We start from the raw sequence: 26,784 nt of genomic DNA on the forward strand, positions 1-26,784 counted from the left end.
GCAATCGCTTTGTCTCATGGGAAACTGCAGTCTGCCAAGTCCAGGTTCAAGTAAAAGGTCACCTTTCACAGGTGACCTTTTTCATTTTCATTCTGTAAATTTGGTCTTGGTGTAAACATATGGATTTACTATGGGAATTGTGGTTTTGTTCAAATCTGCTGATCTTGCGGTTATTGGATTGACTGTAGTATGTAATAATTTTCTTGGTGTTTTCCTAATTTCACAGTTGGACCATAAACTAAATATAAACATAGATAGTAAATAGTGAATCCTATCAAATTCTGATTAGACTCTCAGTCAACATTATAGTTTCAAATTATCTCTAAGGCGTACTGGTTGAACAAGTAGTGATTAATAATTAGTGCTCTGTGGTAATTTGCAGTGCAGTCAGAACAATTTGTAGATGAAATCTGACACCAAACGGCGGAGACAGGGGATATTATGTCTCTGACATTGAAAAAAACAAAACAATGACAAGGCAGATGGTTCACATAAGTTGAATCTCATCTGTAGTCATGGCAGTTGTGCTTAGAGGATCGTGGGCTACACACAGTCATGCATATATTTCAAATAAACATCAGCTTTAACTCAGACATACCAGTGTTTGACAGCTTGAAGAAAAACAGACATGCTTGGTTGATGACATTAATTTAGAATATTTTTTTGGTCCAAATGATTACAAAAAAACATATTCACACAAACATTGCATTACTATTAAAGTTATTTTACCACCTTCAGCTTTCCTTGTGGTTTTAGTGATGCTGAAAATATATCTGATGAAATATACATCATTACATGTAACACAGCATGTCTGAGAATATGTTTATATATCGATGTGATCTACTAAATCTCAGATAAGTGTTTTTCACTGAGATGTTGTATTGGTTCCATCAATAAACTTATTTAAATGGCTGAGGGTAGATTATTTTTACACCTAATGTCACAAAAACCTTGCTATCCTGTATGACTGAAGTATTTATTTATTTTCAACAAAATTGATAGACACAAGCAATTGAATATTTTGTGATTGAACTGTTGAAGCTTTATATATGCAAATATATAAGCAATGATTTGCTTTACATTCAGTAGGGGAACATGTCTACAACGTAAAATGTTTGAGAAAAATCAAGAGACAAAATCAGGATTTGACAAAAATTAACATTTGCATTTTTTAAAGTAGAACAAATAAGTGGTGAAGTCTCAAACTAAGACTATTGCCCATAATTTATTTAGATTTTTTTTTTGTCCAGTTGAGCAGCCGCAAGTTAAACTAAATGATACAAAGTATACAAAAATGATGAATTCTTCTATCCACACAGCACGGGAAATTAATGAATGGCTTATTGGTCTTGTGAATTATGCATCCAGAGGATTTTGAACTCATCAGATCTCCGCTAAACAGAAACACCAATGGGGGACAATAGACAAATGTTTTAATAACAAAATCGAAATAACTGAAGAATTGTATTTGTGAATGTGGTTTCTTGATCAGCAGATAAATGCTGGTGTTTAAGCCAAAGAGAACTAAATTTAACACAATTCTCACGTTTCATGATCAGGCTCAATGAGTCTGTAACACATTTAACAAAATTGTATTGACTAGTATTTTTGTTGTTTTGTTTTAGGTTTTGTGGATTCATAATGAATTCTGTTGTCAAAATATTTCTCAAAAGTAGACAAGTAGTTTACATAAAAATATGTAAACTTAGTCTAAATGGAAGAAAAAAAACTAAAAGTTTTTTGAAACATTAAGTTTTCCAACCTTGAACATTTGGAAAACAGCAGCAATATGTGTAGATGCATATTGGTGCTGTTCCAGAGCCAAGGGAGTTACTTTTGCCTGCATGTCTCCATAGCTAATGACTACCTTTCCATCTGGAGATGAAAGTGTAATATTCTGTACACATTCTATAAATGCCCATAAATGGCCAAATAACTGTAAGCAAAAACACCCGAAGAATGGGCCGCGCTCCCATCCACGTGAAGCCACCTCAAGTTTTTCCGACATGTCACTGGGTGAATCTTAATTAGTGCAGACAAAGCAACTGCATTGTGTAATATGAAATTAAGTGATATATTATTGGTCCATTGCTGCAATATTTGAGTACCAATCCCATAGCTGCCACATTTATGTGCATTTTGTATTTCTAAGAATTTCTAAGTTTTAATGTCCATATTACAGTTTTTTACGTGCAAAATATTTGCTGCAGATCCAATAGGCTTCAGTATTTGATGTGTAAAGAGAGTATGTTGCAGTGCAATAGTGTAACAAAGATATAAAAACGTTAACCTGATGATGGTTTTGGAAGAGAAGTCAAAGAATCAGCAAAGCAATAAGGCTTTTTTCAACCACTCTCCCGTCTAAGATTAAATAATATGTTCTCCTCACTGTTGATAAACCACAGATACATACGGACCATAATCTTATACTTTTTCTTATTTTTGTAAGGACAAGCTCACTAAGCCTTCTCATGTCTGAAAGTTTACCTTAGTCTTTCCAGTATGCCAGCTCATACTGCATCCCTGAAGGTACATCCAGTCCACAAAGCACCATATAATGAGCTAGCTTTTACTAAGCCCTGCTCCATCCCACATCTGCAGTGTTAAGAAAACACAGATATTCTATTTCTGTTCCTATATTTGGAAAATTATACAAAAGATAAACTGGCAATAGATAATAGATAAACTGACACAGTGCTCAGACTTTGAACAGACACAAATCCCTCACACGAAGAAAATAACAAGATAAATCATCCAACAGTCGGTTTACAGCAGCAGCACACAAGCCAAGCACTGTTTTGTATTCACCTCAGCAGAGAGAGATGAGATGAAAGTGAAGGTGTCTCAGAGTTTGAATCATAGGAATGGGAGGTCCCCTGATAAAAGGCAATGTTTTTGAAGCTCAGCATGCTTTAAAAAGAATGTCTTCTGTTATCGCAGCCATTTTCACCACAAACAGTGTCTCGGAGAGGCAGACTGAGTCAAGTGTGCCAATATGAGAAGCTTCTGTAAAGTTATTTACATCATTGTCACATCAACCCATCCATTATGGACTCTCAGCCATTCATACATATCAAATAAATCGATGCAGCACTAAATCATCCAAGACCTTTCTGTCTTAAGGTAAAATGTTAGAGGGAAGAAGCCAGAATCATTTGGGTTTCAGACTGTCTTAAATATAGCATTGATGCCACGACGACTTGACATAATCTGTGACCACAATAATCTGCAAGCATCACTATTTTTGGTCGGCAGATAATTTCACTGAATTTATTGTACATTTGCGTAGACATAAACAATGAATTTAACAAGGGTCACAAAATTTTCACTCCCAGTTGCAAAGCATGAGGAGAATCCCCAAGGCACTGTCAGCAGTGGTACATTTGAATGGGTCTAAATATCTGAGTGGGAGTATTTAGTTTGCCAATGACAGTCAGAAGTTTGGATGGCAATAAAAATGCACGATGAACAGCAGAATAGAAAACACCCGAGGACAACCGATGAGCCATCAGAAAAAAAACAAAAAACACATTTGTAAGCATTGAATGTAATTTAAAGATAAAGTTGTCTAACTTTATTTCTGCAGCGTTTTGCTTTGAATGACTGTTAAACATTTCTATGCACCCTTGATAAGTTAATGAGGTGTCAGCATGATTTAATGTGCAGACTTTGTGCGTCCGAATACATTTACATCTTACTGTTTTAATCACATCTAATTGTGCAGATAATGTTAATATCTAAATGAATTGGATTTAAACAAGGCAAACTAATGAATAATACATACAGTTAATAGATGCAGGTCATTTGTAATTTACATGGATTTTGAAATCTCAATTATTACAATTTGAATAGGTGTGACGATAACTGGCCATTTTTCCTTTGTAGATGCACCACTTTCATTTCATTCACATTATATTTGACTCTGTGAAACCTTGTGTTCCTTGGACTCTTATTATTTTCTAAAATTAAATAATGAAATTATCAATTACATATGTTGTATTCAACTGTTAAAAGTTTATTCCCCTTAGCTGCAGTTTTGTGAATTGAAAAACCTCAAGACCTCAACTTTTACATATTTCTTTTGCTCACAAGCAAGAAGACACACAGCTGGCCAGTTTTGGACAGTAATATGTAAATAAATATCATTATATCATCTAATGCTTTCTGCATAATAAAAACCAATAACTTTGTTAAGATATTGTGAAAAATTCCCCATAAAAACAAAATATTATGTTTTCTAGAATCAAACAATTCAAGTTGGGTAGAGACTGTAACCCCAGCTGAATGTGAGACAGTCAAAAACCAGAGAGAGCATCACTTGTTTCAGAGAACAACAGTAACAGTGGGGTCAGGCTCATCTCATCACCATCATTGTGGTGAGTCAATAGAGTAACAATAACAGGCCACAGTCAGGCCTCACTCTGATGTACTAACTTACTGCGACAGTCATCAATGTGTGTACTGTTCACTCACAGTTTGAGAAGTGTCTGTGTCTGGATGAATAGAAAATACAACACAAACGCACTTGATCTGTGGCAGTGTTGGAGCGTATGTCCTTTTGTTCTGCCAACAGCATGAGCAGTGCTGCATTTTATACTGCTGCCACAGATGAACAACATGCTGCAGTTCTTTTTTTTTTTTTTAACAATGGATGCTGCTGTAGAGAAGATCTGTCTGAAATCAACAAGTGGTAGCTGGTTAAGAATCTAAAGGAAGAACATTCCTACTACTAATCTTTCACACTTAGCATTTGAAGTTTACAGAGGATTTCAAAACAAGTACTCTTTTTGTGGTTATGATCAGCTGTGCATTTCTAAGAATGCACAGCTCCTAACTCCTGAGAATAAACAAAATTCTGCTGCCCTGCTGCATTCCAGTTTGCAAGCGCCACATTCACTGCCTGTAGAAATTTACAAAACAGGATTGCACACAACAATATGACACAACAGAATCCCGATAATGAGAGAGAAATTTTATTTTCTTTAGAAGTTTACAACCATATTATTTGGGAAACTTTCAGTGAAACTATATGACTATGGTAAAATATTTTGGTATCCTTTTTCCTATGCATTTCTCATAATATTCTCCATTTGTGGATCTTTCCTCCTGACAGTACTGGTGTGCCTGAGTCAGATTTGTAGGCCACTTTGTTCACACACCGTTTTAGCCTTGCTCGCTGATTTTCCCTGGGACTGAAATTCAAATAATAGACTTTATTATCTGTGAACCATGTTGAACTAATTTGGCAGTTCACTTAGTATCCTTGTTCAAGATTAAAAAAGTGCCTCAGTCTGTACTTCATGTTGCCATATATTCAGTCATATACATCAGTCCCTCCGACAAGTAAATATTTATTTTTCTTTGATCTTCCCTGAATATTTGCAAACCAAATCACTGCAGGGAAATCAGACCAACCCACCCATCTCCACACCTCAAATAAGCTTTTGAAAAAGGGGATTTTACATAATGCAAGTCAAGTGTAATGAAGTCAGCAGCTGTGACTGTTAAAAAAAATAAAAAATAATATAAATAAAAAAATTATTTATTTGATTTTTTTGGCTGGGGTTAGTAATGCAATATTAGTTGTGATGTTCATGTGGATGCTGCTACTAGAACACAAGGATGCTGAACAACTTTAGAAGCTCTCTAGGAACACATCACCTTACAGTACAGATATTAAGTTCAAGAGGCTGCATGTCTGATGCTTCCAGACTATAGCTTCAAAACATACTGATCTCACTAAAGCCATCACAGAGACTCTAATCATCTAATCATTGGTCAAACATCCTGCAAATGTCTAGGGCCACACAATTGATCAGAAAAAGCACTATCCCAGGGTATTTAATCTATTTATTTATTTTTTACATTATTTTGTTAAGGTTGTTCAAGCTGTTGCTAGAGCTCACAAGTTTGCAAAAAAGCTCTGCATAATGGAGCAAAATCCTTAAATGTCTCACTGAAATGGCATTATTCAGTACATAGAAATGAAGTTGGGAACAATGAAAAAATGTTTATTGAAACGGAAATATTTTTAATGAACACATTAATTTATATTGCTAGGCAATGAAAAGGGATACCCATGCTCACTATTAATCATGATGGAGAAAAAAAATGTCTGAATTAAATTTTACTGAAAACAATTTACAAGCATTTCCTGCTGAGCTGTTCCATTAATGACCACAAACCACAATTTAGACAGAGGTCAACTTTAAGTGCTTTTGCTGCTGGAGTTCTGAAGTCCAGCATGTTTTGTGAAGTAAACAGTTAATCTTGTATCTGGGCAGAAGACTGCAGGGATGTCTGTTAGTAAGAAACAATCAAGTACACATTAACTGATAGGTATCATTTGTGAAAGTTGTCTGTGGTACAGTCAGGAAAGATACACCAATGATGGCATCATGGTAATTTTGTTTAATAACTTCTCAGAGCAAAGAAACAATCTCTTTGGCAATACAGTTGGATCTCAGCACTCCAGTAAACTTTGTTGCAAGACAACTGAGGCTGTCAGACACATGGGAATGTTCAGGTTTAATGTACAAAAGCAGAGGCAGCAAGACGCAAAGGTAGCTGTGTGAAGTAAATGTAGCTGTGTGCATCAGTGTCCAGGAACATTTGGTGAATATTTTAAAATAAGATAACGGAATATTTTATGCCCTGGTGACATATCAGAGCAGTATATCCTGGAAGCACCGACCAGTCACAGTTGCATGTGAACTGCTGCAAAATATAACATTTCTGGCTAAGATCAGTTACTGGCCACATGCTGTGTTATTTTTCAACCTATTTTCTTGTTTGCAGTTGTTTCTTTGCAGTGTTTATTATTATTATTATTATTATTATTATTATTATTATTATTATTATTATTATTATTAATGTTCTTCATGTAATCATTATTTGTTAATAAATCTGTCAAAAAACAACAACTGGCAAGTGCAAAGTAATCTTAATATTTAATATGCACTTTCAAGAATATCAGAGTTCAGTCATCTGTTTGTGGATTGCTTTTAAATAATGATTTTATATTATCCTGAGATTTTATTAAATATAAATAGGCCAGCCAAGGAAAAATAAACAATTTACTTCAGTGTGTTAGATTTGATCAATTCCAGGTCAGGCTGTATCATTAAAAAACACAATAATTAAAACAAGTCAGAATTACCATTTCTGACTTTTGTAAACTGGGAATCATGCACTTAGCAATGATGGTAGTGAACATCAGATTAGAAATCTCAAGGCTAAAACACAACTTAAATAATTTTTACTGTAGGATCTCAAGCTCAGAAGGTTATGTGTTGAACATGATGCAGACTTAACACTTGTTTATTTGGGGAACTGAAATATCTTTATTGTAATTTTAACACCAAAAAATATTCAAAATATTATCCTGATTGGGTTCAGGGGTCCATAAATAAATATAATGCCACACATTTTTGCCAATCAAGCAACAAATTCTAGCAGCTTTTGGCAAACAAAAATTGACTATTGCTAAAAAATAAAATAAAAAGATGACTATTCTCTGAGTTGGTTCCTTTTCAAAGGAAAATCTGCTGAAAGTACTTTAACACTTATAACCAAAGATTTAAAATTTGTTGAATTTTCAAAAGAAATATCGAAGTTCTCAACAGAAACTTGAAAAGGACAGAACTGATCACTGATGCACTTTATTGAGTGCAGCATCTGCCTGTGTGCTTCTTACAAACACACAAGCTTCAACCAATATCTGAAAGAGGTAACAGAAGTGAAAATAGTTTTAAAAATTTTTTAAAAAATGATAAATTATAATGATGATGAACTCAAACATCTCAACATCAAATTAAAACCTACATTTATTTATATTTTATAGACTCCAATTTTAGTAAAGGCAGATTTTCTGTTTGAACTTGTGTCTGTTAAAAAAATCTTACAACTTATTAGGAAATTACAGGCTCATTTTCTGTGTCGAAAATGCTTGGGTCTTTGTGTGTTGTTCCCCCAAACTGAAAGGTTAGATCCAGTTAAGATGAAGCTTCTGTCTCAACATCCAGCAAGGTTCAGTTCAGCTGAAGTATTCAACAAACAAAGGGCTCTTTCATAGAAAGCAGCTAGTGTTTAATCCAAAAAGGACCACAACAGAAACCCAGACGAAAGTCAAAAGATTATGTGACTTTTTATTTGACAAAAAGAAGTAAACGCACAAAATTTCTACACATTTTTCAAGTCAAACCTGCAACTCAAGCTAGATTTAAAAATATAAACACAAAACTTCACTTTGAATTGTATGAAAGATACTTTTACATACAGAACATGTACTGGATGAATGGAAGGATGGATATATGTGTAGATTGTAATTACTGTGATACACTGGTGGCCTGTTCAGGGTGTACTCTTGTCTTTTTCTCACTGTAAATGAAGACCTAATACATAAAAAATTAATTAGACATTATGATAGAAAAAGGTTTCTACATATTTGAAAAGTACTTAGAAACATACGTAGAAAAGTATGTTCATCAAGTACTTTTTATGCTTATGTTAAGTAAGAACGCCTATATCAGATTCTAGCTTAAGTCTCGATCCCAAAAGATTTTTGATTCACAGTAGATAATATTTCTAGAATCGGAACATTCAATGCGTCTCATTAGTTTAACAGAGAAGGAATAATTATTTTTATTCTATTTTACAAAAAGCTATTTCATTTTGCAGTGACTATTTTTTTTATTAGAATACATACCTAAAACCAGTAACACCAATATTTTTACTCTAGGCTATTAAAGACTGAGACTCTTACGTAGGAACAAGCCTAAGCATAATTTCTAGTAGTTTACAAGGTTCGTAACATAGTACTGCTTAGACTTCTGTGGTCTAACTCTGTCCATTATGTAACAATTCTGATAATAATGTGGAAAGGGCCTGTGGGAGGAATTAAAATTTTTGACTTCAGTTTATGATGAAGATATACTCCTGATTTCTGGATCTATAAAGTTGTTTAAGAAAATGTATTGAGATTCTCCCATGCCCTGTATAAGATAAGAAAATAACCTTCCTCTTTGGTAGTAGCCTTTGCTTCTCAGTGAAACGCAGAAACATGATTCACATTATTTGACCACTGTTGTTGTATCCCCTTTTCCCACATAGTAAGCTGACATATTCAAGGACGTATAGCAGGCAAATACAGGAGATGGTTTTGAGGTGTGGGGAGGTTTACACTACAAGCAGATGTTTTCCACGCATGATTGAGTTTGAAGCCTAAATATCAACATGAATCCATTCCCAGGGGGATGGAGGGAGATGTGACAGGGAGCATCTGCCAAATGGTGGAATAGCATAAAAGAGGAGATGGAGAGGAAGAAAGAGGATGAAGGCAGGACAGGCACATGACAGAAAAAGAACCCAATCACCTAATGGGCATGTGAAATCTGCGACTGGCTCACACTCTCTACCTCATTGTCTCCTCTTAATGAAAAAAACAAACAAACAAACAAACAAACCGAGGAATAAAACATACAAATGACCCCATAGGCTCCTCACGTGGCATTTACTCTGCTTTTCATGTTATCAGGTTATTGTGGGAATCAAATCCCACAATTTGATTGTGGCACAAAAAAAACAAAAATAAGTCGGGACATGTTTACATATGTTTGCGTGAGTGCAGTATTGATCTGAGCACTGCTAAAAGGATAAAGGGTTTCAGGCGAGCCTGGCTTTATCTCTGTCACGTCACCAACATTGTCTTTACAGTATGTCCATGTGTCTTTACAGCTACGCAGTTTAAAGCTTTGCAGAAATAGTAACGCTAAAGCAAATAGTCAAAATGGGGTCAGCAGACAGCCTGACAAATTTGCAGCACTTTGAGAGAAAAACTGCTGCATTTAGTGAACTCAAATGTTTTTGTAGCTGCTTTTCTGTGTAACATCATTAAAGCAGATTATTATTATTTGCAATACTAATACACTAATGACAGCTTAACTATGGTATGGTTGTATTTCAATTCACCCATGTTGAAATGCACCTATGTTCCTATCATCTCAGATCAGCTTCCCAGTCTCTGCTGAAGGAAAGCACATTTCCACAACATGATACCACCACCACCATGTTTCTTGTGGGGGATGTTGTACTCCACATGACATGGAGTGTTAGTTTTCCCGCACACATAGAATGTAGGCCAATAAGTTCAACCATGGGCGGCAATGATCTAATCGAAGTGTCCAGAGGGAAAACGTATGCACGGGAGAACAGAGAAACTCCATGTCAAAAAAAAAAACCCTGGCCAGGATTTAAATCTAGGACCTTCTTTCTGCAATACAATAGTGCAACAAATCGTGCCACTGTGCCGCTATTCATTAACCCATTCAGAAGATTTTCAAATTAGGCAGAAGAGCAGAGGGGTGGGGGAAGGGGTTTAAGAAAGCTAATCTAGACACAACTGCTGCAACAACAATGGTTGTGAAAATACCACCATATCATAACAGGAAGGTACAACTGAGGTAAAGTTTGCTTATCATCCCCTTGGTTTTCTGTCCTAAATTTATATAGCATTTACAGTAAACACACACGGTTTCAGGAATGCACAGCCCAAAATCAACAGTCATGGAGATAAAGACAAAAAGAGCAGAAGTGTAAACACACATTCTGCAGTCTGTAGTCTGTTAGGAGTGTGAACTAAAAATATAAGGTTAGTAAGGATAGGATCTGTCCTCACTGGCAGTTCATAAAAAGCTTCAGAGGCAGGGGACCTGTGTCCCTCAAGTAGCCTGTTTGAGTGCCTGCTATGACCCACATCCTACCTCCCAATACTGGGACACTTACATACTGTGACTGAACATGTATCATAAGCTGCAGGAACATCAGAACAGCCCTAAGATATTAATTACATACCTTGAAGTTGCACACAGAATGAAATAGGATCCCTATGGAGTAACTGAGGATGTGAATCTTGATGGCCATTTAAGAGCTTCAGTTCAGAAACACAAAAGAATATTCAAATAGAAAATAAATAAAATTGAATTTAATAAAACTAGAAGAAATGTATGAAATTAAAACTCCCAGCTCAAAACTAAATGACGTTTAGATAAAATATACACATCAGAGTGCTTTAGTTTTTATCTGGCCATTCTTCATACAATATATCAATAATAAGAGGAAACAAAAAATCCTGACATACACATGTTTAATCAAATGGTTTAAAAGTTACCTCTGGAGTTGAATACACAAAGAAAAATCTATTTCTATTTGTGTTATTTTTTATTAACACAAAGAGAAACAGATGTTTATCAAACATAAACATGATTTTACAAGTATTGAACATATTCTTTTAATACATATAGCAGAAAGATAATTCACATTTCTTAAGCCTCTTAAGCTACAAGTTCACACAAACTCAGCAGATTTAAACTGAGCTATTATCTGGGAAGCCTGATAAAATATTTTATTACTGATGAATGCCATTACTTAGCCAAACCAGGCCAACTGATGCTTATGATACTCATAGATACTCTCAGGAATCATGAGATCATTTAAGATCTTCTGATGCATCAGTCATTCTAGTCAAACCAACAACCATTTTTAAATCAAATATCGGCATTCATTTTCTGCAAGAATAATTAAATTAGTTCATGGAATTTCTGAAAATGAGCACAATGTTTTGCTACTACTTTATTAGATCTTTTTATGTGAAATCTCTTTCTACTCATGCACCTTAAAATTAATTTTCTAATTTCCTTTCATCATGTTTCTCAGGCTAAACATAGAGGAAGAGAAGAATACATGTAGAAGCCATTAAACAGGATAAGACATCCTAACCTCACAGCTGACATGTTGAACCACTACAAATTAAATTTCATCCATACAAATTACCTTGAGCAAAACATCCAACCAAGTTTAATTTAATTTTATTTCTGATAGTAAAACAATAAAAAAAAATTAATAGCACAAACAGACAAAAACAGCACCTTATCAGTCCATCACCTCCTGGGACATGCCAAACAGTAAACGACTGAACAAGTATGACTCTTCTGAAAAGGTTTATCTTTTAAAAATCAACATCGCAGCAATGCTTAGCTGTGGAAAAGGTATCATGAGAGAGATGACAGCAAAGTGGAAACAACATTCATTCACAATCATGACCTCGAGCAAACCTTCGAGCATGATGGTTCATTTTTGGGTTTGTTTCACTGTGACATAACTTTGGCACAGTAATTAAGTGAACTCCATGAAATGTCAGACCGCCTGCCAATAGATAAAGCTTGTTTGATTCAAGGTATCAAGAAGTAGACAGCAGAGTCACTTAACAGTAACAAACTTACTGATGAATGCTAAACCGAGCAAGTTAAACATATCAAGGATACAATTTAACCTCCACATTTTAAAAAATCATGGAATTACAGCTGCAGTGTGTAACTATTACAAAACATATGCCTTTTATATATTTGTTAAAAATGTCACCACAACATAGTGACATATAAACACTTTTATAAAGGTTACATAATGCAGCTTTGAGTTCGAATACAGTCCCTGCATCTCATCTTAGAGGGAGAGCCCAATAAATTAGAATATTATAAAAAAAATATTTCAGTAAAATTTATTAAAAAGGTAAAACATATATTATGTAGATACACACAAAATTGTAAAGGAAAGATAAAAAAGGCCTTTTAATGAAGAAATGCTATGGGTTGTTTCTATCATAGACAACCTCCAAAAACAGACTCAGACACAAAACAATCGTTTACTAAAGAAGATAGTTTTAATGAATGCTATATCTAAAAAATCTAGTGGAAAGCTGAGAGGAAGAAAAGAAAGTGTGGACCCGGAATAGAAACAACCACAGTCTTTATGTGCTTGTGAAGCAAAGCCCTTTAAGGGATTGAACAGAAATTTCAAAGGTTTGGGTTGAGGTTAGAGCTATCATTTCAAGAGTACACTTCAGCACAGGAAGAGTTTGACATGGAGATCTTACTTGTTATTCAACAGAGGGAATAAAAGTTTGCAACACAGTTGGAAATCAAGGTTCCAGACTCTAGAGAAGGAGTGAAAGGACACAGAATCCAACTTGTTTGAGGTCCTGGATGAACTTTCCACAGTCAGTGATGATTTTTTGATGCAATGTCATGTGTGAGTGCTGCAACCAGCTCATGCTTCCTTCTGCTGACAAGCTTTAAGGAGATGCCGATTTTATTCTCCAGTAAGAGTTGGAATCTGCACACACTGCCAAAAGGACCAAATACCTGCTTTAATGACCCTAGTATATTTACTAAAATGGCCAGTAAACTTAACTGACCTACGTCCTTCAATATAGAGAATTATTCAAGTATTGTCAAAAGGAAAATGACACCAGACACCAGAGCTAACAATTCAGATTACCTAAAAGCCACTATTAAAGCAACCTGAGATTCCCAGACACCTCAGCAGAGCCGCAGGATGATCACCAGTGCTGTCACCTCTGCACGCTGGTGAGACCCAAAGAGCCTCTGGGGATTTATCTTATGAATATGTAAATATTTTTTTTATGTCCCACCAACTACAGAGATACAGTAAAGTGCTCTCAGTTTTGTTCTGCTGTTCTCCCAGTAACTAAAAGAGAATATGTTGCAACATTTCAGATGTTTCACATGCAGATCTTTTGTCTTTTCCCTCCAGAACTTTTAGACTTATACTATGCAATGATGGGTCAAGTTTTATTTTGAAAGCAGGAAAATTATTTTCACTCTTGAATGACAATGGATGGGATTAGAATAAAACCATTATTTCTATCTATCTGTCATATAAGTAAAATGGACAGGTGAAAGACTACACATTGTGAAATGGTGCATTGGATGTTCAGACATTTTTAAGTCAAAACTAATAACTTAAATAGGTGATATCAATTTCTCCATTTGCTCCCTTTTATCAAGCTCCAATGGAGACAACGAAAGCTCATTTTAAATCTACTTTAATTGAGACAGAAACTTGTCCCTAATTTAAATACCAACAACAATCACATCCTAATATCCAGGTGAAATCTGCCCTCCAGAGTATTAACAATAGACATTGCGCTGACAGCACTATGTTGCCATCTGATACCCTTCATCGCCTTCCTGCTGTTGATGGTCTGGGGAGCTTCCACTTATTGTCTAACACTGACACACACACTTGCAGTCACACACAAACACATGCAACATCTGCTGTTTTTAACCCCTGCTGCTTTTATGTGTGAGCATGGCAGGGAGTGCATACAAGAACAAGAACTGACCTGAGAGTGAGATTAACCTTAGATGAAGGGATTGGAACCAATGTAAGAAAAATGGTGTTTTCATTATGAGAAAAAAAAGCCAAGCAGTTCTAGGTAAATAACAGAAACATCAAGAAGTTTGCATTGGACAAACATTTTAGTGCGTAACTACTAAGGAGTAACACGCTGTGCATTTAAAATAGGGCATTAAAATCATAGTTCCAGCATAAACCAGAATTTGTTTCCAGAATAAACAGAAGCTTTGCGTTGATGCGGAACATGTGTTGTGAAAACAGAAAACAAACCGAAAATATGTGAACACCTTTGGGCAAGACAGCTGAACAGGAGCAGAGACGGCAAACAGCCGCAGAGGGAGTTAGCAGGGAACTCTCCTGGGCCTTTAAGCCAATTATCAGAGCTACATTGATTGAAGCAGCACTTTAAGGCCTCGTCTATACAAGCAGTCCCTTAATACACTGGCCAAGAGAAGAGAGTGTCTCAACCACAAATTATGCAAAGATGGCCATTTCCACCCATTACAGTGTTACAGGGACAAATCCTTTCAGACATGCTCATGTAAATATTATCTTTTTCAAATTGAAAGTTTTCAACTGTTATAATATAAGGGCACTGACCAAGAAAGAGGCTAGTTTATTGATTCCAGAGCAAAAACATGAGATATTTGGAACAGATCAAGCACATTTTATGAAATAGTCACTAAACATATAATCAGCAGATGTAATATAAGAAATGCATCTGAAGCCTGAAGTAGGAGTTGGAGTTACAGATGTGAGTAATGAAGGAGAACCTGATTCAGGAGCTTTTCAACCTGGTGCACTCACCAAACTTAGTTTTTACCCTCCAAATTCAGATGTAGGACACAGATGGGGACCCAAAGGCATAGTTTTGATTTTGTGTTGGTTTTGTGATCATTATCAGTACTTAAATTGCATGTCAGTGACAAAAACAAAGATCTGTGACCTGATTTGAACTCAAGAATCAAGTCTTCACTGGAAGTTGTGCTCTTAAGACTTGAAACTTTACTCTTGTAACTGTGAAGGAAAATCCTAGGCATATACAATGTTCTATTTTTGAGGACAGACAAATAAACGTAATATGTAAAAAAGTAACATAACATTATATTTGGAATAAATATACAGATAAATTTTAAAAAATAATTTAAATGCTCTAACGGGTATGCCTATGATATATTCTCCTGTGAAAATGTCAATTTAATAAGAAAAAGGAGTACATGATTGGATGTCAAAACCCGTCATAATACAGTGTTAATGGTGGACTACACAACATTCATTAAATGAGTTATTAAAGACTTACAAGACTGGAAAAGAAGACTTGTGAAAATCTTTTGTTTTACTAACAAAAAGAATAATTTTCCCAGCAAAAAGGTAATGGTTTTCTCTTTAAAAGCTGCAGCTTATGTCAAAAAATAAATTAAAAATTAATTTAAATCCACTTTGTATGAACTTTTGATTTACATAAAACCTTGACGGATCTTAGGATCTTACTAAATATTACACTTTGACAGCTTGGCTTCAACTTGTGCTTCCATACAACTTTAAAAGGGAATGCTGGCCCATAATGATTTATGAAGAGAATAGGGAGTGAATCAATGTTGTAGAGGCCCTTAGACAATGATTAAGCAAATAGCCACTCTGCTTCAGATCCTGCCTATGGTTAAAGGTGCAGTTAGATGCACACCAAGCTGAATTAGGCCCAATTAACTAAAATGAGGTTAAGGAAAGCTTCAACACCAATCTGTAATCCCTTATTGTGTTTCATTGAATGCTGGCAGGTGTTTCAAAATCTCTCTTTTACAACAATTTCTGGTGGTACAAAATCTTCTCTATGAAGAGCATGTACAATTTTCAGTTTAACACATTTTTATAAATAAACATCTGGCGCAAAATGAGGATTAACTCATTTTACTCTAATGAATAAAATCTAAGCAGTGCTACTGAGGACATATTACTCAATTTTTATAAGTGTAAAAAATTACATAACAATACTTATTATCTTGGGATAAATACTTCAAATGAAAACATTGCATGATTTCCTTACCCATCTTACACGCCAGCACACCTTTTGTGTTATTTGTGGTCACCATTCTTGAAGGGAAAAGCAGGGATATTCAGCTGGTTGTAGTTTGCCATTTGAGCTATGGCATCCTACAAGCTGATACATATAACAATGTAATTTTTTTTTGTCTGTCAGATAAACTCATTATTTCCTCCATGAGAGAATATTGTATTTCTATTTAAGTTCAAACAATAATACAACTACAAGTGTGCTGCATTTGAAATAAACAAGATAGTTAATTCTTCTACTCACTCAAGTAATTTTCCACAGGCCCTTAAAACCTTAGTAATTAAGCTAGGGATGCAGCTAGTGATTATGCTAGTAATCACTAGCTATAAATAAAACTTGACACATTCTGCAGATTTCTTACTTACCAGTTAAGTTTATATTACAAAGTATTAGAAATACAAATAAACAAATAAGTCAATGTATAAATAAGTATTTTCTTCTTAAACCGTAATAACATAGTATTTCTTCAGTGAATGTTTGAAAATTTGTAGCAAAGGATGAATCTGCAGCTAAAAATCCTGTAACACCAATATGTGAAAAGCTCAACTCTTTCTGCTTGACTTAGCATCAACTTAGTGTAGTGGGGATCAGTTGATTATATTTTTTAATTCACCGATTATTAATTGCATTGCAAAAGGTGCTTGAAAGGAGATTTGTTTGTTTTGGGTTTTTTTTACAGAATTTGAAACAGCTGAAACTGAAACTGGAGTTCTTGAGGAACTCCACTTGAGGAGTTCTGGGTAAAACATATTTACACTATTTCTTGACATCAGTCCTGCATTGGACACCAATGATAAGTTGAAAAATTAGACAGGATTGTCTGATACTGTGTGGAATTGGTTGAAAGCTTAATTAGCAGACCAGGGCTACTTTGTTTCATTTGGCAATTATTAATCTAATCACACAAAGGTCTGGAATTCAAGGGTCCATTTTCTGGCCATTTTTTGTACATCTATTTGTTCCCTTTGACTACTTTTGTTCATCCACATGGATGAACAGTCATGAAGCCCAGATATAGAAGTTAACAAGTCATAATGTAAGCTATTTTTTACAGTCACAAAATTATAAGATTAGATATCAGAACTAGACTATAACAGCTGAAAAACAAATGAGGAAGAAACCTGCCATTATGGAATCAAATAAAATGTTATCATGTAACTAAATCTGCTTACTACTCACTTAAAACATTGTCAGAGCAAACGGTTGTCCTCATAAGGACACACACAAAAAAGTGCATGCTTTTATTTTCTATATCAATTTTAAAATAATGATAATAATAATTATCAGGTGGCTGCAGCTCCCCAAAAGTCCTGGATCATACTACACTAGTCGCTAGTCTTACAGTAATCTTAGTTTTTGTAATATACAATTTAAATACGATTTCCAATTTATTGAGCAGATACGACCCTTAGACCCCTGAGGTTTTAGGATAACTGTTCCCTCTTGTGTTCTCAGGTTTGGAACTGATCAAAGCAAGGCCTCATTTGGTATCTTTACTCTCAGATTATGGAACAAACTTCCTGAAAGTCTATGAGGTGCAGAAACTTTCGCCTATAGTTTTAATCAAGACTTAAACATGTTTACTGTACCAGATTAACTTGTACACATTTTCTTGTTAACGTTTTTCTTGCTTTGAATTAAATTTTCTTTACGTTTTTTTTTTAAAGCACTTTGAATTACCTTGTGTATAACTGTACACACTTAACAGAAAAAAACATTTGTGAAATTGAGAAGAATGTTTCTCAACTTAAGTTGTTCAGCTGAAAATAATACGTTAGAATTTATTTATGTGGTATTCTATTGACACGATAATTGAAATATAACAAACGTTACCCAGGTCTCCGATTACAGAAAGTGTGGCATTCTTTCTCATGTAAACTGTTTTTATGTGTTTTGCTTTCTTTTGTTCTTTACAAAATGGACATCCAGCAGTTTTCTTGTTGTGATTCTTTGAATTAAAAGATGATGGAGATGCCATTAAAGAGGAGGATAGAAAGGGAGAGAAAACCCAGATACAAAATGCTGCTACTGCCCAACACAACAGGCTATTCTTTCAGCTCGCGCCACAACACTCCTTACAGCTGAGCCCAGCCGCTATTCTCCTGCTGTTCTCACTGTTCCCTCCTTTCAATATGGGGGAAAAATGAGGGGGAGAGAAAGGGGGGGGGGGAATGAATAGTGGGCAAGCACATGCAATCTGAAGCATCATTAGCTAGGAATCTTGTACAATGGCACAAAAGATAGAAAGGCTTTTAATTTAACATCTTCATAGAAAAGATTATTTGTTAAGGAAATCTAAGGAGGAAGAAGAGGGTTACTCAAGGAGACACAAATGTAGGGTAGATAGGGAGGGAAAATAAAGAAAAAGATGCTGCTGCTGCAGGAGCTAACGACAGGGAAAAATGTCCTCCAACAGCAGGCGATTGTGTCAACACATCAGTGTTTAAATTCAGCCCATCTAAACATCTCTGATGATGAGATCCCTCATCATCACAGAAGCACACAGTAGCACATATGAATACTGAATCACAATCTGTGAAAGCACTGATTTCAGCCGTCTCTACACCTGAATGTTTTTCTACATCACTGTATCCACATATTTTCCCCACCCACATCGCTACCAATCTAATCCCGGAAGCCAGGGCATCACTCCCATGAGAAGAAGCAAAATGTCAGAATTACCTCTAAAACGCCACTGCTTCTGTTCTCTTCCTCTCTGCACGCTAATCCACGGAATATTTCAAAACGATAAATCCGAGCAGGCTGACTCCGGCTTTTCCTTCCCCATCCAAAACCATCCATGGATCATGCAGCTGTCTTTCCACCCATACAGGCTTCCAGTTTACAGGCTCATTCAGGCTGGTGGTGAGTCGGCAGCTGCCGTTTTTCTTCAAAGCTCCACAAGCAGAGGAAATTAGAGGTCCAGCCCAGCTTAGAGGCTAAGCCAATGTGTGCTATTCACACTCTGGTTCCTGTCTGAGGCCAATGGCTGCAGCCTCACAACCCCCTGCATACTCCCGCCCACTGCCTCCCTCCCTCCTACTCTTGTTCTCTTTCCTTCCTCTCCTCTGTCTTTTCCTTCATCTCCTACTTTCTTAGTCATAAATATAGACTCTTGACATTACCTAACACATGGTCTGTTTAGATAAACAATGAGCAGTGTGCAGGTCTCCACAGTAAAATAAAGAAATAAATAAATAAGAACGTAAAGGGGTGAGAGCAGGGTTAAAGAGGGGAGCAAAGGGCATAAAAAAGGGGCTCATACAATAGACATGGACTATGCAACAGATGGTAAGAAAAGGCAAGGCATTTCCTAATAATCTAGTACTAAGCACAGAAAACTGTGCATTAGGAAAAATCAATGTCTGGTGTTCACCAGAATTTGTTGAAACCAGAGATTCAGATCCTGTTGCATAGTCGAAGGAAGCTTGTAATCAGAAAGTACAGGCCAGTAACTGCAGGGCAGAAGATGGTACCCAGACCGTCTCTTTATAAAATCTCTTTATAAAAGACTTGTTGTTAGAGAAGCAAATCACACAATGAAATTTAATTTATTTGTCCTCATTGTCATATTTCTCAATCTAAGCAAAGTAAACCACAAGGACACTGGTGAAATTTATCAATATAAATGAGTTAGATGAAACTAAGAATACTGGATGGTGTTTTTTTTAAGGCAGATGCAATAAAATCTATGCTATAACCAGCTGCTTAAACAAGCAAACTCTGTAATGACAAGACAGATACCCTAATTATTACTTGGACTATATGAGGTCAAATAGTTCAATTACAAAAATTGTGAAAACTATATTTAACACAGGTCATAATTAAAAATGTATTTTACAATAGAATCCTGACTAAAACTGGCAGCAGTGCAGAGTTTAAAGAATTCTGCCTCCAAAATAACCGAGTCTATGTATACTTCTAGACTCTGATAAAGCTGAAAGTACTGATTGACCGATTCTGAAGGCAGGAATTTGGAGACATACTGTACTATTATTTTTCCGTACACTAGACAATGATTAGCTTAAATTATCAGTTACCAAAATATTCCCAAAATAACTGTGAAATGGTACACAGTGAGTCTAAAATAACGCCTTTTATATCTGGAAAACATTTAAATGCAGGTTCTCATTGGAGCCAAATGTAGGTTAGCAATCATCAACATAATCAGCAAGTGCTATTTTTTTTTCCTTTTGGAAAAAAAAAAGAAAAGCTGCAAAGTTAACATTTTGTTTTCTCTCCTTATGCTACGGGTCAAAAATGACTTGCCCTAACAAAAGCCCTAAATTAAAGCAAATCAATTGAATTTTAAATCCAAAATCTATTTTGCATGATGACACAATCTGTTATTTATCAATTCAACTCAATTTAATTCATTTTTTATCATGTATTTTTGTTACAATCAACAGGATTACACTCTTTTTACCATAAGCCAAGTGTTGTAGCAATTTTCTGTTACATAGTAAAGCTTTATTATTGTAATTATATAAATGTGAAGTTATTCTGAATCAATTATACTGAAATGGAAGAAAAAGTCAAAACTTTTTAACTTTTTAGGTTCATTCCTTATTTTTTTGGGAAGAGAATTATGAAAATACCTCCTGTAACACAACAAAACAAAAATGTAGCTTGATTTTGTGAACAATTTAACGTCAGCTCATATGTCGTGTCTCATAATTATATGAGATGAAGAACATCTTCTGCTCAGCATAAGGTGTCGAACATAAGATGAAGAACTTCTTCACGAGATGATGTTCATCTAATGAAGGTGTTCTTATGCTGAACATCCTCAACAAAAGCTGAAGAACATCCTATCCTTCCCACTCCACATTCTTCAGTATATGAAGACGCTCCTACGTTGAACATCTTCAGCACAAGAATTTGTTCAACATCTTAGGCTGATGATCCCATGTAGGACAGTATGTGCAAGCATAGGACCTGTTGAACAGTGAAACGTGTACTCATCAAAGAACCATCTACTCAAATTCAGTGTACCTACATATACTCTATACCTAATTTGTGTTTGTTATGTCTGAGATTGTTTTTTTTTTTGTTGTTGTTGTTGTGTGATGTGAGGGGTTAACTGCAGATTGAGAGTAAATTCAATTCATACATCAGTCTAGTTTCCTTGATATGTGTGTGTGGTGAGGGATGGGGAAGGACTGGAGTGCAGGTGTGTGTGTGGGGTGGTGTGTAGGCGTGTGTTAGAGAGTTTGTGTTTGGCCTTTGAACTTTTTTTTTTCTGGTGCTTAAATGCTTTTATAATGCACAGGTCAAAAATGACCCATAAGACAATCCTTGAATCCTAGTTGTGTACAGCCCACATGGAAATATAAACAAAAACAAAGTATCATTTTTTCTAATGACGGGGTTAATTTAGGGAAAGTCATAAAAATTTTGAGCCAGAAAAATAATGTTTAGGCTATTTTTTTCTACAGGTAAACATGGTAATGGATCATTTTTGACCCAGAAGACAACAGAAGGGTTGTCTGGCTTGCAGATTACCTAAGTTTAGCTTACAAATTTGGTCCATTAGGTGCTACACTTTTAATGTTTCCTTGATATTTTGTTAGTTTTGTATGAGTAGATTATGTTACTCTACTCAATGCAAAAAATCAAACTGTTCTCCTAAATCAACCACTGTTAGAGTAGATTTTATTAGCTCTGGCTTTAGTTTCAGCTTTTAGAGGTCAATGTGGAGCCAAAAAAGCCCCAAGAGAAAAAGAAGAAAAACTATTAATCAACAGGAGTGGGAATGATTTAAACTCAGACACAGCAGCAACACAAACACAAATGTCAGCAAAGAAAGCTAAAGCATATCTAATGAAACAGCATCACCTCTAGCTAGGAGGCACTCAGGCTAGATAAAATGCAAGTTAGCTGTTCATTCCTACCACAGCATAAGCACATCCAAATCATCACAAGACCCTCACACTCAAGACTGGACCATAACAGAGGATCTTTGTGCACTCAGTGAATTAAAGCACTTAATTACTTCAACCTCCAAAGGACGGCCATCATCAGCATCATCATTAGCAGATGATGATGCTGAAATAACAGATTTATTTCTTAGCTAATTTTATTAGCTAAAAAAGCTAACAGTGAGAAAATGAACAGGAAACAGAATTTAGCCCCATTTTAACTGTTTAATCAGTTACATAGGCTCCTTTGCTGTATATTGAACTCACATTAGTTCAGGTCTGCTGTGAGTATGCAGAAGCTGCAGTCTGATGGCTTTAAGTTGACCTGAGTAACCGGGGAGAGCCTGTCAATCATCTACATATTCTCACTTGAGCATTAACAAGATCAAAGGACGATCATCCCAGAAATGCTTGACGAAGCACAGTGAATAAGGATGATCTATTACATAAACATTATTGTGAGCTACATTTTGTACGCATAATCGCGGTGGGTCGGCATCAAGATTAATTAAGTTGATTTGCAGAAACTGGGACGAGGGTGCAGTTTTGTCCTAAACTCCAGGTGCACAAGCATAGGAAGAGGTTGTGGAGGATTTACCTCCAACTACCTTTCAAGTGGTATTGGAAGAAGATTGGCAATATCAAAACAACATCAGAGACCACTGCCTCCATGGCTGCCAATTGACAAGCCAACCTCACAGATGATGAAACAAAAAGGACAATTTCTGGTTACTATGGCTTACATATATTCCGTGAATAATTTTAATGGTGGCAGATGATGTTCCTTTGTGTATTTATCCACAAACAATTGTAGACATTGCGAGACAATCACCATATTCATAAAACAGCCTCAGACACACACACGTAAACACATACAGAGAAAGTCTGCACCTGTCTTCATACACCATTGCTATGTAAAACACTGCTTGCCCAGCCTACTCTGCAAGCCAAAATGCTTCTGTTTTTTTTTTTTTTTTTTCACTGTTGACAGAGCAAACTGTGTGTTATTTAGTCACATGAGCAAAAATATGAACTGTGCATGTTTGAAAAGCAGGGGAACAGAAGCTGGGGCCCACTCATCCGTTACCAGAATGAATGGCCATCATTAGCATGAGGCTCCTCAGCAGCACCCTGCAATGCAGCGACACACAATGGCGAGTGCCACGCTTCCCCCTCAGAGAAGCCCTTTTGTTTGGGCAGCATCTGGACCTGACCTCCCTGCATTCAAGGCTGATGACCCCCCCCTCTCATGTCTTCCCTTCTTCTCTCCAATCTTAAAACCTTCCCTGCCTCTGCTTTCTAGCCCTTCTTCCATCTAAGGAGAGCGGCCATGTCTTGCTTCTTAAAATCAATGTCTGTGTATCAGTGAAGCTTATACAAAGCCTGCAGGGTGAATCAGAAAAGCAAAAAGGAAAAAGCACCAGGGCTATTGGCCATCTGTCCCTCTGGGTTGGACGTGCCTGCTCCGAGCGTACATGCCCCCCTCACATAATTCCCACCCCTACTCCCACTATCCCTGATTCCCAAGCCTATATACACAGCATCAACCACACACACGCAAACACTCTTTGCCAATGCATACACCACAGTCTGATGGTGGATGATGGTGAGGGCATCAGAAAGAAGAAAGAGAGAGAGAGAGAAGAATACAATAAGGAGCTGCCACTTGCCTGGATGCTGAAAAGAGCCTGGAGCCGAAAAAAAAAAATCAACCAGTAATCCCTTACTTTGTGTGAGCAGCAAACAGAAATTTGTCTCCCACAATGATTTCCCCAAGATCGGCAATGGAGTGGAAAACAGCAAGAAGGGGAGGATAAGAAAAAGTGAGAGAGAGAGAGAGAGAGAGGGCTGGTGATGAAGAGTAAGAACAGCAGAGGCAGGGAGACAGCGGGAGCAGCGAAAGTGTGACAGAGAGAGACGGAGAAAGGCAGCCGCCACCGCCGAGCCACAGGGACGCTGACACTCGCTTGGAGGATTTGAAGTGAAGAAGAGAGGAGAGCGACAGAGGGAGGGATCAGGTGGGGGGAGGGAGGACTGGTTCACTCTGTGGTTCAAAACCTGGGATAACGCAGAGATAACCCTCATCTACAAGCAGCAGCTGTGGATGTGAGAAGGAAATGAATCCCGAGAGAGAAAGAGAGAGAGACTTCCCTATCATTTGTGACATTTGCTGCACATGATAACAATGGCCATCTGTAGCAACAAGCCAAAGAAAAGGAGAGGAGGGTGAGTGCTCTACTAGGATGTCCTTCATATAAACACTACATTCATGGACATGCTTAGGCAAAATGACAAAAAAAAAAAAAGTATATCAGCTGATGGTGCAGGGAAAAGCACCTGTTTGAGTCAAGCACTGCAAGAGAGAACAACAGATGCACTCAGGAGAGGGGGAGGAGACACAAAGAGACGGAGACAAAGAAAACACAGGCCAGAGACGTGTGGCTTTTATTTGACTACTTTTATCATTCTGCCTTGTCATGCTAAGAACAAATTTGCATGTGTCTGTGTGTTTGAAGAAAAGAAAAAAAGACGACAACAATAGTGATTGTAGGTCACGAAGAAAGGAAATAGGGTGGAATGGAAAACGGATTTTGTAAAAAAAAAAAAAAAAAAGATTGAGGTCAAGTTAAAGCACAAGAACAAAGATAAACTCCATTAGTCATTATAAGTTAAGATAACTCAGTATAGTTTATATATAGAAAAAAATAGGATCAGCCCTTTTTCAATAAAAAAAATTCACAATTTTACTTGAATGTTTTTCAATAACTTAGAATGTCAATGAAAAGTTTATTTTAGCAAATCAATTCAAAACTTTTTATATAGAGTATGCCCTGTTTCAGATGTGGACAAGTGAGCTTCTAATGAACTGTCCTGGAAGAACAAACTTTATACATAACCTGTCACTGCTCTTTTCCAATATTGGTGCTCTTATTAGTACTGAAATCTTCATTTTTCAGTGCAAGTGCTTTTACAAATTTGATGTTTTCAGCTGACCCAACATCTTAAACCTCAAGAAACAGCCAGAAAAAATATTTGCAGAACTGTTTTTATTTAACCACAATCAAAGTGGCCATAAACTACCATTTGTAGGCAATACCACAACATCTCAGTCAGGTTTTACTTGAGTCTCTAACTCAGCCAAAATCTTTTTGGCTTGATTTTTACTTGTAATCAAAATATGAACTTGCTGGTGCTTTTATCACCAAAGTGACAAAGGTTTACCAAGCCATACTGCTGCAACCAAGAGAAAAATCCAACTGCTTAAGAAACATTTGACCGAAGACCCAATAGTGAGATGTTTTTATGGAAACTAACTAATAGAATTGAACAAAAATGTCAAAATTTGCACAGAAACATAAAGACAAAACCCTAAATGACCTTTTTAGACAGCTTATTGATGCGAGTTTCGTAAAACAAAAACTCACTGACTTTTAGCGCCATATTTGAAGGAAAAAGGAACATTATTTGCCATCCCTACAATTTCGTACAATTTTGGGATGACAAATACAATGTGTGTGCATTTTTTTATTTTTCAGTTTGGATTCCTTTACAATTTTGGGGTGAAGTTTGATATTAACTATTTCTTTTTGAAAGGCCCTTTGACATTCTTTATAAGAACCTAGTTGTTGTTCAGACTACGGATAACAAAAATCCTAAGAGGTAGAATAAAACATCAACCTTTTTCATGAGCACACCACATAATGAAGTCCTGTCTAACTATTTACAGTATGTTTACATATACAGTGTCCGCTCAGATGTCACAGTTCATTTAGAAACAAAGAAGCTTTAAACATGGATCTTTAATAAGTGACAACCATCAGGTTGATTATTAAATGTTTATTCTGTTAGATTTCTACAACCTTAATGAGCAGCAGGGATTGCCTCCAAATGTCCTCCAAAATGTCTTCAAAATGATTCAAGACTATGTGCTGTTGACTCCATAGTTTGTCCTCCGCATGTAGAAAATTGTAACCTTTGCAAGAGCTGGAGTTGTTTATCACATAATCAGGCAGGAATCTATTTTCAATATATCAGAACATTATAATCCGAGGCAGGGCACCGAGGGAGGCTCACAGAGGCGGATTTAACAGTCACATGGGTGAGTGCAAATGAAGCACAGACACTGAGAGTGAAAAAGCCTTGACCAAGAGCAAAAAAGAGAATAAAACAGCATCCATTTGCAAACTATATTTTCCTAAGGTGCAGTCCAAACCAGATACATGCAAAACAGTAAACAAATCCTATTTTACATAGAGAAGAGAACTGAGTTGATCACTTCATTTGCTTGGTTAGATCATAACAACTTGATTGGTTAGAGCATCAAGACATTTGATTACTATGTTTACTAATTAATACAACTATGGCAACATCAAAGGTCCAAAGAAATTCAGATGATCCTTAACACTCCTAGCATGTTCATTTCTGAGGGGAAGCAGCAACGATCCTGGGTCAATTTGACCTTAGAACATTTTTAAATATGTAGTACTGTCAGAGTCCAAACATTTTTGTATATTACAAAAATTTTTGTATATTACAAAAATGTGACTAGCAATTTCAATCAATATTTAGTGCAACGAT

General features: G+C 36.2%; 1 protein-coding gene across 23 annotated transcripts in view; it reads right to left on the reverse strand.

The window, feature by feature from the left end:
* Positions 1-26,784, reverse strand: part of LOC129370231 (membrane-associated guanylate kinase, WW and PDZ domain-containing protein 1-like) — a 96,365-nt gene that overhangs the window by 40,270 nt on the left and 29,311 nt on the right. The window contains exon 1 of one of the 23 annotated variants that reach the window (XM_055046033.1): positions 23,877-24,788. The exons of the other annotated variants lie outside the window; for them this stretch is intronic. Within the exon in view, the coding sequence (XP_054902008.1) occupies positions 23,877-24,291 (415 nt within the window). The 5' untranslated portion in view covers positions 24,292-24,788. Of the gene's footprint in view, positions 1-23,876; positions 24,789-26,784 lie in introns of those variants that run through there. 23 annotated transcript variants of the gene reach the window in all.

The sequence above is a fragment of the Poeciliopsis prolifica genome, unplaced genomic scaffold, assembly GCF_027474105.1.
Source record: "Poeciliopsis prolifica strain line A6 unplaced genomic scaffold, Auburn_PproV2 SCAFFOLD023, whole genome shotgun sequence".
NCBI classification, from domain to species: Eukaryota; Metazoa; Chordata; class Actinopteri; order Cyprinodontiformes; family Poeciliidae; genus Poeciliopsis; species Poeciliopsis prolifica.